The 18,403-nt window shown below is 34.8% G+C and overlaps 1 protein-coding gene across 1 annotated transcript; it reads left to right on the top strand.

Moving 5' to 3' along the window:
- Positions 1 to 909: 909 nt before the first annotated feature.
- tmem275a (transmembrane protein 275a) lies at positions 910 to 9,005 on the top strand. Its single transcript, XM_005171200.6, has 2 exons — positions 910 to 1,284; positions 5,110 to 9,005. The coding sequence occupies exon 2, from the start codon at positions 5,240 to 5,242 to the stop codon at positions 5,882 to 5,884; it is 645 nt and encodes a 214-aa protein (XP_005171257.1). The 5' UTR covers positions 910 to 1,284; positions 5,110 to 5,239; the 3' UTR covers positions 5,885 to 9,005.
- The last annotated feature ends 9,398 nt before the right edge of the window (positions 9,006 to 18,403 follow it).

The following is an 18,403-nucleotide window of genomic DNA, read 5'->3' as shown; positions in this document are numbered from 1 at the left end:
TTAAAATAGCAAAAGTGGATTCGGACATGCCCTTAATGTTTTTGCGATTTAGACTTTGCGCCTGGATTGTTAAAATAGAGCCCTTGGTTTCAGTCATTACTCCAGATTTAGATGTCATGCTTATGAAAAAAAAACTAAAAACATTTGCAAATAATGAAATATTTACTGTAGTTTTGGTCAAATAAATGTTGACATTGTAAGCATTTTTTAAAAATACCTCCAAAGTATTACATTTAGGAATTTTAACAGATGCTAAGGTTGAGATGGGTTATAAAACTTTATAAGGAGTTTGCAGTTTGTGACTGTATTATTTATTCAATTGTATTCATTACACAATCATATTATTTATACCATAATCAAATGTGATACAATTAGCTGGTTTTCATCTTAACATAAAGTGGATTGTTTAATAAAAATGAAAGTTTTTTTTTGTTTTTTTTTTGAGCGTATAAATCAGTTTGTAAGTCTAAATATATTTGGAAGTTAATCTAAAGAAAGTTTAAGGTGATGGGTCACTGTTTTGGAGCACACTTATACACTGCAAAAAAAAAAAATTAAATAAAATAAATAAATAAATAAAAATAATAAAATGGGTTACATAATGTTGTAGGACAACGTGAAGGGATTAAGTTAACTTCTTAGTTTTTACAAATTTAAGTGGATTGAGCAAAACAATAAGAATTAATAATTATGTTGTTTAGTTTGAATAACCAGTAGAACGTCATTTTTAAGTGTAATCCTAAGTTTAACATATATAACCCCCTCAAAATGTTTATTTCTAGTTTAGGGTGTCTTTTACCGTGTGTTGGGTTTACAGTTTGGCATATCATGAAGAAACGTTGAGCAGTGGGAGCCGCTGATGATGAGAGGATCCTCCTCCATACACACTCATTGAACACATGCACACCCGCTCATTCGCATCACTGCACACATCAACACACGGGCTTCCGAGCAACCTGTTACTGCCAGCAATAAAGGGCAATGTTAACACACATTTCTTCTATTTTCGTTATGTTTTGTAATAGATAAACAAATAATATTCGTTTACTGAGAGAAGTCTTGTCAGTCTGATAGCGGAGACTCGAATCCAGCGCGCGGAGCGGAGCGGTGACGTGTTTTGAGTGACAGGAGTGATGATCTTAATATGAGTCGGGCATCAGAACTCGCATGAAAAACCGGATTTATTTGATCGGCGTTTTTGATTCAGAGGGAATACAGGCTTTGCACGTACAAGGAGACATCTATCATCAAGCCAGTGTGATTCCTCTGGACATCGACTCAGCGGTAAGACGTTTTCTTATCCAAATAGAAACGCATGTCATATTTCTAAATCACCGCATGTCTTCCTATAACGGTTACAGCTCACAGCATCTTGGAAAGCACATGTACATTTGTTGTAAATAATATCTTTAACCACATTTAAGCCTCTCATGAGCTTAATCACATCCGGTAAAAAGGGGGAGAAATCAGCATTCAATGCTCATTGCTCCTATTTATACCTACGCATTTTAATGATTCATTTTACACCGCTAATGACAGTGTGATCTAAACGGGTATGTGTAAAATGATAGCACAAGTTTGATTCAAGAAGTAGCCAAAAATGTGACCTTGGTGTTGTGAAAACCTTCAAAATATAGGGCAAATGGATTGTGCAAATCTCTTGTCATTGGATAATGAGGCATTCACTGTTAAAAAAAATAAATAACATTCATTTAAATTGAATAATATATACAAATATGTACAATGATATAGTAATAACAAGTTAAGGGTAAGCTATTGCAATAGTAAGATGCACATAGTGTATATGCACAGATACAATGCCATTCAAAAGTTTGGGAACAGCAATTAATTATTTTTATTTTTAAAAAAAAGAAGTGGATCTCTTAAACTAAGCCTTGTATGAATACAGTATGCAGTAATATGAAATATCACAATTTAAAGTAAACATTTTTACTTTAATATATATTGTGATGTTTCCAGCATCATTACTGTAAGCTTCAGTGTCAATGATCCTTCACAAATTGTTCTATGTGGTGTGCAGCTCAAGAAACACCTTATATTGATAATATTGAAAACAGATTTGTGCTGCTTAATATTGTTGTAAAGCTGATACATTTTCCATTGAAACATAAAAAAGTATTTCTTTTAAATCAAATTAATTGTACATTTCTTTAATTCATCATTATAAAAGTATTTAATAATCATACTGACCCAAAACCTTTAAATATATTCTATTAATGTAATCCTAATCAAGAATCCTATCCCTAAAAACAAGCATAGTTTTATACATAAAAAAAACATAATCTAATTTGTTTACAACATCTTGAATTTATTAAGAGATGTGGCATTGTTGTGCACAATCAATTATTATCTTTATATTCATCTTAATATGATCATGTAAACTGGAACGTTTATGCTACATGCAGTTGATATTTATCACATTTTTTTCATAGTCATATAATATGTTACCCTTATAGTGTCATCTTTACTTGCTCTCCTGTTTCGTATTATTGCACAACTACTAAAGAGACCAACTTAACTTTAAGTCATTATTTGGCCTTCCAGTTAACTACTCATGTAATTACATATCATTTCTCTACATGCAACAATAACAAGGCTGCTCACCTTTCATTTGTTGCAAACCTTTATGATTCTTCATTCTGTTACACGCAAAAGAAAATATTTTAAAGAAAGCTAAAAACCTGTAACCACTGAACTTACAACTTGCCTAATTAACCTGCTTAGTTAACCTAAGAAACCTAGTTAGGCCTTTAATTATCACTTTAAGCTGTATAGAAGTGTCTTGAAAAATATCTAGTAAAATATTAAGCAGGCGTCACAGTGGCGCAGTGAATCGCACAATCGCCCTTACAGCAAGAAGGTCACTGGTTCGAGCTTCGGCTGAGTCAACTGGCATGTCAGTGTGGAGTTTGCATGTTCTTCCCAAGTTCGCGTGGGTTTTCTCCGGGTGCTCTGGCTTCCCCCACAGTCTAAAGACGCGGTATAGGTGAATTGGGTAAGCTAAATTGTCCATGAACAGCAAAATCCTAGTAAAATTTACTTAGTTCAGAGAATATTTGGTCTCTCTCTAAATTAAGTAAAATTTACTCAGCAGCAGAGTTAAAGATAATGAGACAATAATGGGGTTAATTAAGGGATGTTTGAGCACTGATGATGAACACCTGCTGTAATAAGCAGAAACAGCAGAAAAGCAGCAGCAGCAGCTTTGCTTATTGCTTACCTGTTTGACTATTTCTGTCAGATGTTCACAAAAGTCCATATGAGATTTAAATAACTGTTTTAAATATTTACATTTTACAAAAAAACAACAAAAGAACATGTTTTTACCCCAGATGTCACCATCATGGAGAAAAGTGGTTGATTTACTTGGGCCCTTTGACTTGAATTGTGTTGATTATTCTTTGCTTGCAATGACTAGTATAAAGAGAGCAAATATGATCAGATTCATTGATCCTGCATGGATTCTAACTCTTAATAAGAATGATAAGAGATTACGTTTGACTTTACAAACTATATTTAAATGTTGGTTTATCATATAAGAGACAAAATTCAGTGTTTTTCAAGAGAATTGACCTCAGCTGTGGTTTTATACATTTTAAAACACATTGAGCATCTGAATCACGTTAGAGACACAGGCATCAATAATCAGCAATTCTATCTCAACAGTGGTTAGACATTTTTTTTGGCTGCAGTGTATGCAAATAGAATCATACAACATCCATCTGATTCGTTATCTCTGTGTTTTTTAAGTGTTTCAGATGTTCAATGTGTTTTGCAATATGATAACAGTATTACTGAGTTTCATTTTATTGATACAGTGCTACTTTTGGGGTTAAACATTATTTAAACTTAATAGGTCAAAATCAATTTTACTCATTTGACCTGAATCAAATATCCAGATCACAATTGGTCTCTTTACACAACATTTGCCCTAATACACTATTTGGCAAACCAAGAGAAAGAAACATTAGAAATCGAGTCAGAGCCCAAGGAAAGCAACTACTGTTCTCCTCAGGGGTGACAGCTTAAAACCCAAAAAGTGGTGTTTTTTATTGTTGTTGTAAAAAATTACTTAGTTAATTCTTAATAACATCACTATATGGAATTTTGTAGAGTGTGGCAGAAGTAAGGCCAAACAGGTTGTAAATAAGTAAAGCTGTTGTTTGTGGAGTTGCTTCATGATCCTCTGCTGAGATTTTGAGAAATTTGATGTGTTTTATTTCAGTTTATTTCATTTACGGCTGTGACTGAAGTCAGCTGTAATTTTCAGTTTCTCTTCTCTGTTTCTGTTTATTAACAGCAGGTGTTCATCATCAGTGCTCAATCAACACTTATTTAACCCCCTCATTGTCTCATTTACTTTAACTCTGCTGCTGAGTACATTTTACTCAATTTAGAGAGAAACCAAATATTTTTTGAACTGAGTAAATTTTACTCTGAGGATTTTGCTGTGTAATGTATGTGTGTGAATGAGTGTGTATGGATCTTTTCAGTGATGGGTTGCAGCGGGAAGGACATCCACAGCGTAAAACATATGCTGGATATATAGTTATATAATTTGCAATTCATTCCGCTGTGGCAACATTAATAAAGGGACTAAGCCAAAAAGAAAATGAATAAATGAAAATATTAGGTACTGTTATTATGGCAAAGATAAAAGGGGGACCCCTCGAAAATTAGATGGTTCATCTCAAGGGGCTATGCCATTCAATAAATTCAATTCAATAAAAGAAATCAGTTATTAGAGATGAGTTATTAAAACTATTATGTTTAGAAATGTGTTGAAAAAAAATCTACTCTCTGTTTAATAGAAATTGGAGAAAAATTATTAGGGGGGCTAATACTTCTGACTTCAAATGTATATATATTCATCCTTACTTATCAGTTTAATCGTTTTTACAAATTTAAGTGGATTGAACATAAAACAATTAAGTTGTCCCCCCTAAAAAGCCAATAGCTTCAGGTTCTTCAAAATGTCTTTTGTGTTAAACAGATGAAAGAAACAAGTTTGAAACAAGTAAAGTTTGAGTAAATGATGAAAGAATGTTCAGCTTTGGATGTCAAACATTTTTTAATTCTACACTACAGGTAGCATCCCTGCTTTGTGAAGCAAGCTCTGGTGAAGAAGCGATGCTGTTCTTCTACAATTTGCTGATAATGGGACGACGGGTGTGAGTGTGGTTGTGGCTGCAACCCTAGAACCTCGATCCTCACCAACATGGTTTGCAGCGAACAGAATTCTGGCACATCAGTGCCCAAAAAGGAAACACAGACCCGCAAGAAGCGGAAATCTCGTCCGCAAGGTTTGCCTTCTCCTGCCCTCTGCTGCGCATGTGGACTCTGCATCATGTTGGCAGGCATCAACATCACCTTAGTTGGCGCCTTCGCATTCAGTACGCTCGTGCCCTCCAGCAATCCTCCAATCATCATTGGACCGATTCTCCTACTGGTGGCGTTCTCCTTCTTCGGGGCGTGTTGCATCTGCAGTCGACTGCCTCCACCTCAGAGTTCTCGCCGGTCTAAAGGAGGTGGCGGTTTGGGTTTTATGGGTCGAGGTGGAGGGGGGTTGGGTGGAGGGGCAGCGTTTGAGATTGAGACCAGCGAGCACACGATGCAGGACACCACAGCCGTGCAGCTCAGCCCCACTAACTCTCCCTGCTCCTCCCATGCCTCAAGTCCCGAAAGAGAGGCTCCTGCCACCGCCGCAAATGCTACTGTTCCTGCCCCTGACTACGGCCCTCCACGAACCTGCAAACTCTTCACTATGGAGGCCAACGGACCAAACTCGGCAGCCTTTTCTGCTTCAACAGGGGGTGGAGGGGCGGTCCGGCTCACTTTGCCCTCAGACTGCGCTGCCACTTAAGTGTGCCGGTTTAGGTCGCTCTCTGGAGAAGGGCTGGTATTATGTTATGTAAATAGTTCTCTCAAGGAAAGACAAGCACTTTGTCTGAAGAATTCATTTGATTGCCACAGCTGGCTTGTGCCACGAGATGTAATAACAATTGAAATGCTCGCATAAATTCAATGGGTTGCTTTTCGGAGACCCATGTGTTCCTGATAGAAATGACAGTGGTATGCGAGAAGCATATGAAGAGCTTTTTGCGTTCTCTGTATCCAAAGAGAGAGAGCCTTGAAAGGTGAATCACTGAGGCGTGCTTCACATATTCATACTGTGCCACTGTTACTCAGAGCATTCACAGTTACTGCGCTCAAAAGAGACAAAATCAGCTGTTGTGTAAAGATGGCTTTGGAGACGAGCCTAAGAAACAGAATGGAGATAGACACTGTGTGTTGTCATATGCTAGTGTATGGATGAAAAAAATAAGAATCAAAATAGAGATGTTGTATTTTTTCTCTTAAATATTTTCTCTTCATCATTTTAAATTAATTCAAGAGCGAATGGTTCTTTTTTGATCACTCTCCGTGGCTGAACGCTTTGAATATTGTCAATACTGGATTTATAAATAATCCGTGACACTGTGCAAGATCTCTGCTGTTTTTTTTTAATGCAGCAGTATAGTTTGCATTAAAATCGGACTGAAATGCAAGTTCAAAAAGGGCAGAAAGAAAACTACATTCTAGGTGTGATTCGCCTGACATTGTGTGGCGAATATTTGGCATCGTTGAGCTGAATTTGTACTGTTGTTGCAATTTGTTTGATGTTAAGATTTTTGACTTGAAATAATGAACCAACAGCCCATTTTTCTGTAATATAGCCACAAGCCATTAGTCTTTATTTTATAATGTGGTTTATACTTTATGCCAAGTAAAACAATATTTCTTTCTTGTAGATTGCCAAAGGCTGTTATGCCCTCCCTCTTCTGTTGTCTTCGGTTGTCAGTACTTGTCCTACGTCAACAGCACAGTAACATTCAACTATACTACCTACATCTGCTCACAGTGTTCCCTCTCAAATCTCTTTTTTTCCCTCCTATCTTACTGTCCCTGTGCCCCCTGGTTTTCCTTTGCTCTTTGAAAGCAAGAGCCAGCACTGTTCTCAAACATGCCCTCTATCGCTGACCCGCCATGATAGTTCAAGCTGAACAGCGAAACAATTTCCCTCATGTTGATTTTAGCGGAGAGGTCAGCTGAAAGCAGTTTCGGGGGCTGTACAAGCTTAAAAAGAAAAGGACATTATCTCTGTATACATTTTAAAAAGTAAAAATGCTCTATTAACATTTGACGGTTTTAGATTTTCCCTTTGGTATTATATATTCAACAATTCTAAGCAAAGGAAAGGGCTGATTTTTACTGACAATTTTCTGTAAAGTGCCAATGCATCTGATAATATGTACTTTTATCTGTGTAATATAGTGTGGCACATTTATCATAAGTCAAGTGGGTTAAGGTTAGGCATAGGCCGGTATATGATTCTCATGGTATGATAACCTTGGCCAAACAATATCACAATTTCATGGTATTGTGATTACTGCTATAAAATATCACCTTTTTAAATGTCTTAGTAAAAAAACTTAACACATTTTCGCCCCTTTATAATAAAATACACATTTATTTTATTTTGAGAAACATTTAAAAAAATTTAAAACAGTAAACATGTCAGGCTATATAATTTAAACGAATCATTAGCTGTGTTTCCATCCACCTATTTTTATTCGCATTTTGGATATGCACATAAAAGGCCAAACGCCAAGATGCGCATAAGTTTTGAAAATGCATAAAAAATGTATGCGCATAACTGAGTAGGACACATTTTTTTATCCGAGAAGAAAAAATGTGCATATACTACAATAGAAACACTTTTATCGAATGAATTGCCGTCATGTGATTTTGTGATGATAAAAATGCATGTGAATGGATAAACCAGCAGGCTGAGCACACTGTAAATTGTCTGAAAAGTGGTTTTGGTCATTCTAAAATGCCGTAACCATTTCAGTATTAGTTTTATTATATAAGTAATTACCTCAAGAACTGTCAAGAGCATCTGTGCTCCGCGTCTCAGGCCTTCAAACACCACCACACATTTATTGTGTCATGGCATTTGTCATTTACTAAATGAAGAAAAGATTGACACAGCTTCTCCTACTGCAGCAAATTCCATTTTTACTGATGATATTTGGTGCCAGTTAATTAGGAAGAGACGATTTTTTTCTCTTTAACTTGTTAGATGGAAACGCTGCTTTTGGCGCACATGTTTTATGCAATAATCCAGTTTTGTTCATAAATTTAATTTACATTTCTGGACGGAAACATAGCTACTGACTTCTGATGTATTTGGTTTTAAAACACAGATTTCTTTACATTTTAAAATGACATCTTTGGATATCTTTTGAAACTGTATAACAGAATTTTTTTTTCAAACCTTGACTCTTTTGAAACTGCTATATACCTTGAAAACGGTTATTGTCCCATGCCTAGTTAAGGTTGGGAAGCGCAACATAAACTGCATGCTAACAAACAATAAACTGTTGCCACGGGCGGAAAGTAAAATCCTTAAAATTTAAAATGTTTATTTTGCTAGCGCATATTGTTATTCTTTAAGTTAAAAATTAATCTGTGCGTTAATCTGTCCATTAGAATTTATTTTGTTGTTTTGTTTTCAGTCTTAACCACACCCCTCTAAACCAATTTTCCTACAGACCATTGAAAGGAATGTAAACAAAAACTACAGTCCTAACATATTTCCTATTTTACATTTTTAATTTCTATAGCTTCCAAGAATCCCAAAAGATCCACATGATAATTTAATGATAAATAATGTTATGACAGCTGTTTTAATGTTGAGTTATGATTGAATTGCCTCTTGTTACAGTTATAAAATAGTTTGACCACAGGCAGGAAATGTTCATGGGCCCATGACATCAACACATTGAAATGGTCAATAAAGAAATGATGTGCGCAAATAAAGCCCCACCCCCTACTCAATTTCCGCTTGTTAAGTGTGACGTCACATGAAGTGGCTTCCGAGTCCAAGCGCTATATCAAACTGAAAGGGGAGACTCCACAAATGATAATAATATACTTGTAAACAAATAAAAATAATGGCAACAATAACGTTTACAAAGTGATATATATATATTTATTTATTTATTTATTTTATTTATTTATTCATATATATATACCCTAGATATATTCTAGTCTAATATTCGATGGCCAGAAAGTGAAAAATATTTTTTTTAAATTGTTAAAATATTGGTGTTTGTGATGCAGCAAGTCCAGAGACTGTTGTGTGCACCATGATTTTGTATAAAATTCAATTTAATGTGTGATATGACTAAAAAGCGGTCATAAATAAATACTTTCTTAATTCAAATGAGTAGCGGCTTGAACCCAGAAGCAGTATCCCATACGTCATCACTTAAGCAGATTCCCTTTCAGTTGGAAATACATCAACATACTGTAAAAAACTTAGCAACTTCCGCTTAACAAAGACTTTAATGAATTTAAGAATAAATTTTAAGTATAGTGCTCCAGTTGTTTGTAATCAGATATTGAGCTTTCCATTTGGGATGTTTCAGGAGAAGACATTAGTACCTTTTCATAATGTTAGTGTATATGAACTGTGTCCACCTTTGTTTGTTAGCTGCTGTTAGCCATGTACACATCTGCTGTCGTCTAAATGAATTGAATGCTGCCTTAATGACAGTGATCTCAGGATCAAACCAGTGAGGGCTACTCAATTGTCAAATGAGAACATTTGCTCATGTGGTATTTACAGTACAGTACAGTACTTTTAGAGATGTTATGCTGTTCAATACTTTCTGTCACACGTTTTAAAAAAATATATATATTTATATGGAGGTAAGTGCAATGCGATGTTGGTTGAAAAGGTTTGATAATGTTGATCTGCATTATTGTTATACTTTTGGCAGAAGGCCATGTTGAGTAAAATGGTGTTTGAATGATGAATGATGGTGATTGTTTTAAGTATTGCTGGCACTGAATTGTCTTTTGTAAGTTGTACTCATCATAATTATACACTGTTTAACTCCCACATGCATAATTCAATTAGAATTGTGTCCACACCTGTTTTCACTCTAGTCTTTACATTTTCTGAACCCTTCACTTTGTTCCTTTGTGAAAAATATGACATTATTATGAAAAAAAAAAAATCTCTTGGCATGTCAGAATAAACTTAAGCAACATTCTTAAGAGCGGTGTGACTTTTTTTTCTAATAATAAAATGTTAGGATTTCTGTGCAATGTTGGGTTCCACATAATTCCTTCATGTTGTCCTAACACAAATCGATTAAGTTAACTTACTCCTTTTTACAAATTTCAGTGGATTGAACATAAAACAATGAAGTTATCCCCTAAAAACATAGGAATTGTGTTGGTTCAGCTCATTTTAAATAGGTAGTTGTTTAGCACATGACTGATGTGATATTTAATGAAATACTGATTTACAATGCAGGAACAAAACATTTTTCATGAGCTGGTAAATATCACAAAAACAAAATCAGCCTCTCAATCTACAACACTGTAAAAAATGCTGGGTTCAAATTGAATGGAATCGATTTGTGTTGGGACAACATAAAGGAATTAAGTTAGCTTATTTATTCATTCATTCATTCATTTTCCTTCAGCTTAGTCCCTTATTTATCAGGGGTCACCACAGTGGAATCAACCGCCAACTATTCGGGCATATGTTTTCCGCAGTGGATGCCCTTCAAGCCACAACCCAGTACTGGAAAGAAAATAGCTAATTCGTTTTTACAAATTTAAGTGGATTGAACATAAAATAATTAAGTTGTCTCCCAAAAAAAATAAGAATTGAGATGTTTCAGCTCATTGTAAATAAGTACACACATCTAACATTATTTTGAGGGAACATCTTGAGCATAATGAGGATTTTGCAAGTTGGTGATTTCATTTGAATTAGTTTGATGCAAGTTTGTTGGATTTGTTTCATACTAAACTTAAACATGATTCCTGAAAAAGCATGAATGTCCACTTCAATTCCATCTGTCAGTGAAAAGCATTGTATATTTCTATAAAATAAAGTATTATTTCTTTTAGTTTGTCTGGAATTTTCATTTGGCAACAGAACAAACCATCGATATCCAGTGACTTTCCTAAATCTAATGACATTAAGGGTCCTATTGTGCAATGAGGCGCAAGACGTGTTTGGCACAATTTGTTGCTATTTTCAGACCAACGCAACCCTAATTTTGCTGTTTTGCGCCACATTAATAATAGCATTATACAAATGCAAATTGTCATTAATAAACTGAAAAAGCTCACCGAGATGATGAACCCATGGAGGCAGTGTTTTTTATATTAATGTATAAAATAATATATATTTTTTGTAATATTTTATTCCTTAAATTCTATTTCAGTTGTAAAGATGTTTGTATATTGCTGTACATCCTGTGTGTAAGCAATGTGTAAGCGAGGCTTTCAGCTGGGAAGCGTGTCCGAAAACCATCGTTAGCCAGCTAGAGTCGCAAGTTGTGTCGTTACCAACATAGTTTGTTGATTTGGTGTTTCCCAAATCCATCGTTGCAATGAACATTCGCTAACTGCGTCGTAAACTTCTGTGCTTGCAACTACCCCTCTGGAGCAGTAGTTAGAAACATAGTTCCTGGCTGTGTTCTGTTCCCACTTATACCCATCATGCCCTATGTGTTTAGAACAGTCTAACATTTAAACCTGGAATGATTTTTTAAAGCATCAAGGTCATCTCTCTTAGGTGTAATTTGCTTTAAAGAATTTTTAAAGTTCAGTTTTAGCGATCTTCATGCTTACAGTTGTGCTCCCTTCCGAGTGTACTTTAAAAACATAGATGCCATTTGGAATACAGTCGTGGCTCTAGGCAAAAGCTATAGGTTACCTATTATTTAAAAGCAGAATTATTTAAAAGCAGAATAAAAGCTTGTGAAAACAAAAAAACAGCATACGTTAATGCTTTTCATTTTTAGTAGCTTAATGTTTTACCATTTGTAGCCTACTGTTATGACATGGGCCTGTTGGTTAGCACATTTCTGCATTGGTTTACATGTATCAAATAGTAAAAGTTGACTTAAAAAAAAAATTTGAAAAAGATATTGAAAAAAATATATTCTACTTTAATACTACTACTACTACTACTACTACTAATAATAATAATAATAATAATAATCGTCATCATCATTATCATTATTATTAATATTATTATTAAAGTAGGATTTTTTTCATTTCCTAATAAATATTACATTTTATTTCTTAATAAATAGCCTCATTATTTATTTATTTATTTATATGATTTATATATATGATTAGAATACGTGTTAGCTTTTTTAAGTGATTTTGTGTTTTAGAATAGAATTCATAAAATTCTTAATAATATTTGTAAAAGAAACATAGGTCCAAATGTGCCATTTCCATATAGTTCAGTTAATATGGAAAATGAGTGCGTGTTTTACCAAAACTAATATTGAATTTTTTTAATGTGCGTGTAAAACAATATCATTTGCACAAATAAATTATGGTGTTCTTCTCTTAAGAAAGCTGTTACTCCACCCCGTTTAGAACAGCATTAAGGGCCTTTTATGTTATAACTAACGTGGTTCAATGATGGATCTGCGACAGAGAAAGTATGGGTTTTGGCAAACACTTGTCACTACATCGTTCATTTCCCAAATGATGCATTGTACTATAATAGATCACCCGTGAGTAACTTCATTTTTTCGGGAAACAGACCCCTGGTCTATTGCGCAGTCTATTTTAGGTCCTCAAAATGGCGACGCTCCAACAATGTGCCTTAACACACCTCGTTTCTAGGCCGATACACCCATGAGTCCACAAAGTATAGCGCTAATAGATTTACTATTTAAACAACGTGGGGAAAAATCATGAAAATTACTGTTGTGCTGGTCTGAAAAATAGCAACACGTCGCGGCAAACACCTTTTCCATGTAAATAGCAAATGCACCATGGCACAACTGACTCTTAAAGGGAATGGGAGATGAGACTCTGATTGGTTTATTCTCAAAACACACCCATAACTTTTTAAGAGAATAAACACAACCCTGTTAGACCATGCGCCACGGCGCAAAACATATGTTTCCGTCCTTGAAATATCAAAAGTGGATTCGGACATGCCCTTAATGCTTTTGTGCCATGCGCTTTAGACGTTGCACCTAGATTGTTAATGTAGAGTGCAAAGCCTTTAATTTTCACTTAAAGCTGAATACTTGTATCTTGCAACAATAAGAGTAAAATGTTATGTACTGTAATCTTGGCAAAAAAGAAAGAAATGTGCTTTAACACGAGAGATGTTTTAAAGCAAATTTCTTTTTTCTTAGTACTTGGGAAATATTCAAAAACGAATTTAAATTTTACCCGATGCTTAATGTCATTTTGTTTGCAACTGTAATGAGCCAAAACTAAAAACACTGCTATCAGAGTGTGTTGGCTTTATAAACGGTTCACAAGACAGGTGTGAGCTAATTATCATATTTTAAAAGGCTGTATGAAAGAATTTACATATTTGAAACACTTTTCTTTTTAGTATTGCAAACGTGTGAACAGCTTGTAACGAACCTTGAAAAACGAGTTTGCCTGTCTGTCAAAGTCTATAGACTGATTTTCATTTATCAAGACAAAAAAATCAAGTGACATTCTTCCTATTTAAGACACATAAAAAGCCATGCAATGAAAGAATTAAAGCAAACTGTAGTCTCACATCGACAGATCTAGAGTCTGTATTCTTAAATACACATTATATTTAAACTATCAGAACAAAGTGGTTTTAATTACTTCATTTGTCAACATAATTCCAGTAAACTGTAGAGTTTGTGCAAATATATCCACATCCCTAAGATCAGATGCTTTTTGTAATTTAGAATAAAGTGTGCAGCACATATTTAAATATCTAAATATTTCTCTCAGCAGTGTGGATGTTTGTTATCAACATATCAGTTTTTGCTATATTCATTCTACTGAAATCATTCAGGTGTCCTGTCATTTTGTCATACCTGTCAGATTATGCTCGCAACAGGGTATTTGAATTGTTGGGGTTAGGGATTGGGTTGCATTGGCAATATTACAGCCTCATATTACATCACTCCACACTGGAGGCAGAACTTGATAAGTAGCATTTGTCATCAAAACGTGTTAAATACTTTTTGAATGGTGAGTAGGAACACCAGTCATGGCTACAGTGACTTCTCAGTGATGCCACTCTGATCACAGCTAATTTGTAGTAAAGCAGACAAATTAGGGGTCACCACAGCAAACTAAACCGGCGCCAACTATTCCAGCATATATTTTATGCAGCGGATGCCAGCTGCAACCCAGTACTAGGAAACGATCATACACTCTCATTCACACACATACACTAAGGCCAATTTAGTTTATTCAATTCACCTATAGCGCATATCTACTGTGGGGAAAACCTGAGCACCCGGTGGAAACCCACACAAATGCGGGGGGTGTGGAGAGGAAGGGGGGTGCATGTGAACTCCACACAGGAACGCCAACTGGGACTCAAACCAGTGACATTTTTGCTGTGTGGCTGCACACGAACATACAGTACTGCTTCAAGGTGTGACATGTGACAGTGAAATGTTTAGCTTTCTGTAGCTTTTATACCGCATATTAATTTACCTGCTGCCACAGCTGAAAACAGCAGGGCGAAAAAGTATTGCTGCAAGAACTTATTAAGCTTATTTTTATTTCTTTCTAATTAAAAAAAAAACAAAAAAAAAAAAACATCACAAGTAAAACTTCCCAATTAAACAATGATGGCATTGTAGCCTCTACTAGTACTAGAAGTGTAAATTAAGAATGGTTTAACTGCGATCTGAAGTTTATATGATTATTTAATTTGTGTCTTATTAACGTTTACACCTGCCTTACCCTACCCCAACCCTAAACCTACCCTTCACCATTATGTAAAAACAGTAGGCTTAAGGCTTGTTGTACCATGTGACAAAATTTACGGCACTGTATATTTGTGTGCACATGCCCAGTAGCCGCAGATGTATTCTTTCCAGACTTTAGCCCCTTTGCAGAAATTATTTAGAACAACCGTTTATTTTCATTCACGGCCCTGCTGTAAAAAGTCAAGGTTTTAACCATTTCCAGGCTGGTCAACCTGGTCATTACCGCAGGTTTCAAAGCCTGTCTGAACAGTTAGGACCCATCCTAACCAAAACCAGCCTAAAGGCAGAGAGCCCTCTGAAAGGCTGGTTGACCAGCAAAAATTTTCATTGTTAGTAAAGGAGCTTGTTTTCCAGAAATGTTTGGTGGAATAGGAATTAATGGCAGTTCGAAGAAGTAAATGTGTAGTGTAATGTTAAATATAGCCCGTGTTTGCTCAAATTTCTACGTGAAATTAACGCATTTATGCTGTATAACTTCCTTAAGGGAAATACTCACTTTCCAACAGCTAACTAGGTCAGATGGCAATTCGTTTCAGCTCATATAAATATATGCTAATGTTCCACCAACAAATGCTAACAGAAAATGACGAAAAAGACAACTTTTGAATGTAAAAAAAATAAATTATATATATATATATATATATATATATATATATATATATATATATATATATATATATATATATATAATTTTTTTTGGTGGATCAGCGCGAGTGACTTCTCCAGCGGTTTACCGGCCGACAGCGCCTTCTGTTGGTTCGAAATTACTAATGTGAAATGTCATAAAGCTGGCACGAGGTTATCAACTGGATGTACTTATCTTTTCTTGTTACTTTTGTCTGCCATTTTAACGTTTTTAACTTAACATTTAACTTGCATATAATCGTTTGAAAAAAAAATCCATCCAACATGCTATTTTTTTCTGGTTATCTTTATCAGCTCTGCTGCTTTGGTTTTCTGAGTTTCTTCTCTGAACAATTTAGCCTTTTCACCACCAGAGGGTGCCAGACACAAATTTATAATACCATTAGACATGGGTTCATCTGAAATAATTAACTCATACTCTTCACCGGTTCCCTTGAAACACCCACCCCAATTGTATTAAACAGAACGGTCTTAGTAGACGAGTTCAGTGTTGTTCTTAATCTCTGACATTTCATTTATTGTCTGACATCCAATAACCTGAAACGTGGCCAATTAAAAATCCACAATATAGCCTATATTTCAGATTGTTACAGAAACAATTGTTTCATAACACTCTTTTTCTCCTAAGTTTTCATTGGGAAAAATGCAAATGTATATTACAGCTTTGTATTAATCTTAACCATCTGCCATTTTAAGTATTGCTAATTGCTGTTCTGCTGCTAATAATAAAAAAATTGTCTTAAATCTGTGCTTAAATTGTACGTTATAAAAACTTTATTTGTACCATCCTTTAATAGTCTTTTTGTTCCAGAACAATGGCACAAAAAAGACATCATGACACTTTGTATCAGTATCACACAGGTAGATTACTGTATCTCTTAAATAAACTCACATATCTTTTACCACATATATCCAAGGAGTCTATACTAGATATGTCATTAAGATTATTTCTCTCACATCACTATCTCAGTTTACCTGACCCAGGTATTATCTTGTGACGCAATGCACTACTCACATTCATTACTCACAGCTCTTTCTAATATCAGATGACCCCGAACAAAGAGCAAATGGCTTCTCTTGAAGTGCAAGTACAGTACTTCTGCGTAAGCATTGAACTATCTTTAGAATTAAACTTGTGTTTATCAGCAGCACATTATGACTATCTTTTATTTCATTGTGTCCTTTGAAACTGGTCTTATAGGGTGTGTTTACACTTGGCAGGTATGGTTGGGTTAAAACAAACTTTGGTGTGAATATTTTAATGCTTTTTATTAGTGAACTTTTTGACCATACTAGTTACTGAAACATCTGAGAAGACAGGTCTTGGTCCAGCTCCAAATAGACTTTAATGCAGTTTAATTAAAATATAATTTCAACACTAAACAAAGACATCTAAATGAACCAAAAAACAGGATGTGATGTCTTAATTATACACTTAAATTAAGGTACAAAAAAGGTCATGATGAATCAACCTTTTTTAAAAGTTAGACATAGGTCCTCATACGGGTAAACTGGAAATTGCTGAGATCTTTAGCTGAAAAGAATATTTAATTGGAACAGGGCTTTCTTTGCACATTATTCCCCCATAGCAAACTAACGGTAAGATGGGTGTGGTTAAGAATATTGATATGTAGGTTCTATGGAAGTATAAATAAACAGCAAAAAACGGTCAAACTACTTGCTCTATAAACAAATGTTTGCATGACTATACAGACCAAGTATAGATAATATAACAAGGAAATATCGGTTTGCAACATCAAACAGGGAAACGAGCAGTTTTTAATGTCTAAAAATGAACGGAAGTGAATGAGACCGGAAGTCTCATGCCAAAAAGATTCAAATGGCTGCGGTCAATATGCCATCATAAATTGTAAAAATAACTGATAGAAGAAGGTTTCAAGACAAATAAAAACTTCAGAGATGCCATCAGTTATAGTGTATTTAACTGCTTTAAGCATTTTTTCACGTGTTGTTCACTTTCTGTAATAATTAATCAGAAAGCTTATTAAACATAAAAAAGCAGTGATGTGTGTTGGGCTGAACATGCTTGTATGTGTGCAAATGTGATGGTATTTTTTCATCATCAAGCACGTAAAAAAGCATTTAAAAATTTAGAAAAATGAGACAAAACTGTGTAAAGAATTCTATCCAGTGTTTAAAAAGGAAGATTTGCAGGTATACACATTTCTGAAAGCTCAATTAAACTGTGGGAAACACTGAACCTATGACACAAACATAAATCAGGTATACACTCTCAGAAATAAAGGTACAAAAGCTGTCACTGTGGTGATATGCTTTAATAGGCAGGCCCTTGCCAGCCTAGTGAAAAGGAGTGGTTCTTTTTGAGCTTTTGTTGAGCTCCTCAATTCCCATTAAATTGTGAGGTTTAAATACTTCATTTTAGTGACATTTAAAGCCCTAATCTGTGCTGCATTAGCTTGTCAGATGGTGCTCATAACCACACTTTTTGATCCAACAAAAACATTTCCCACAATTTTGTCAAAGTGCTTACCATGCTATTTTACCACAAAGCGTTTATTTAGAAGTATGCCTTTAAATGGGGAATTATCAAAATTTCAAGTTATGAAAAAAGTGTTTTAAGATATGAAATAAGAAATAAAAGAAAAAAGAAAAATACTTATTTTTAAAATTTAAATGTATTATAATGCATAATTAAAAAAAGGACTCTGTTAAAAAAAAACATTAAATACATAAGGTGTCATTATTCTTGTCATTATTCTTCTCCTTAGAAAATATTTTAAAGAATGCTGTAAACCTGTAACCATTGACTTTTATAGTATCTTTTTATCTATGGAAGCCAATCAAGTTTTTCAGCCTTTTCCAAAATAATGTCTGCATTGAATAAAAGAGGGGTGAGGCATTGGCGCAGTTAGGTAGTGCTGGCGCCTCAC

Source organism: Danio rerio, chromosome 2 (assembly GCF_049306965.1).
Source record: "Danio rerio strain Tuebingen ecotype United States chromosome 2, GRCz12tu, whole genome shotgun sequence".
Lineage (NCBI taxonomy): Eukaryota > Metazoa > Chordata > Actinopteri > Cypriniformes > Danionidae > Danio > Danio rerio.
The sequence above is the reverse complement of the archived record's forward strand: the minus strand, read 5'-3'. Positions and strand labels throughout refer to the sequence as shown.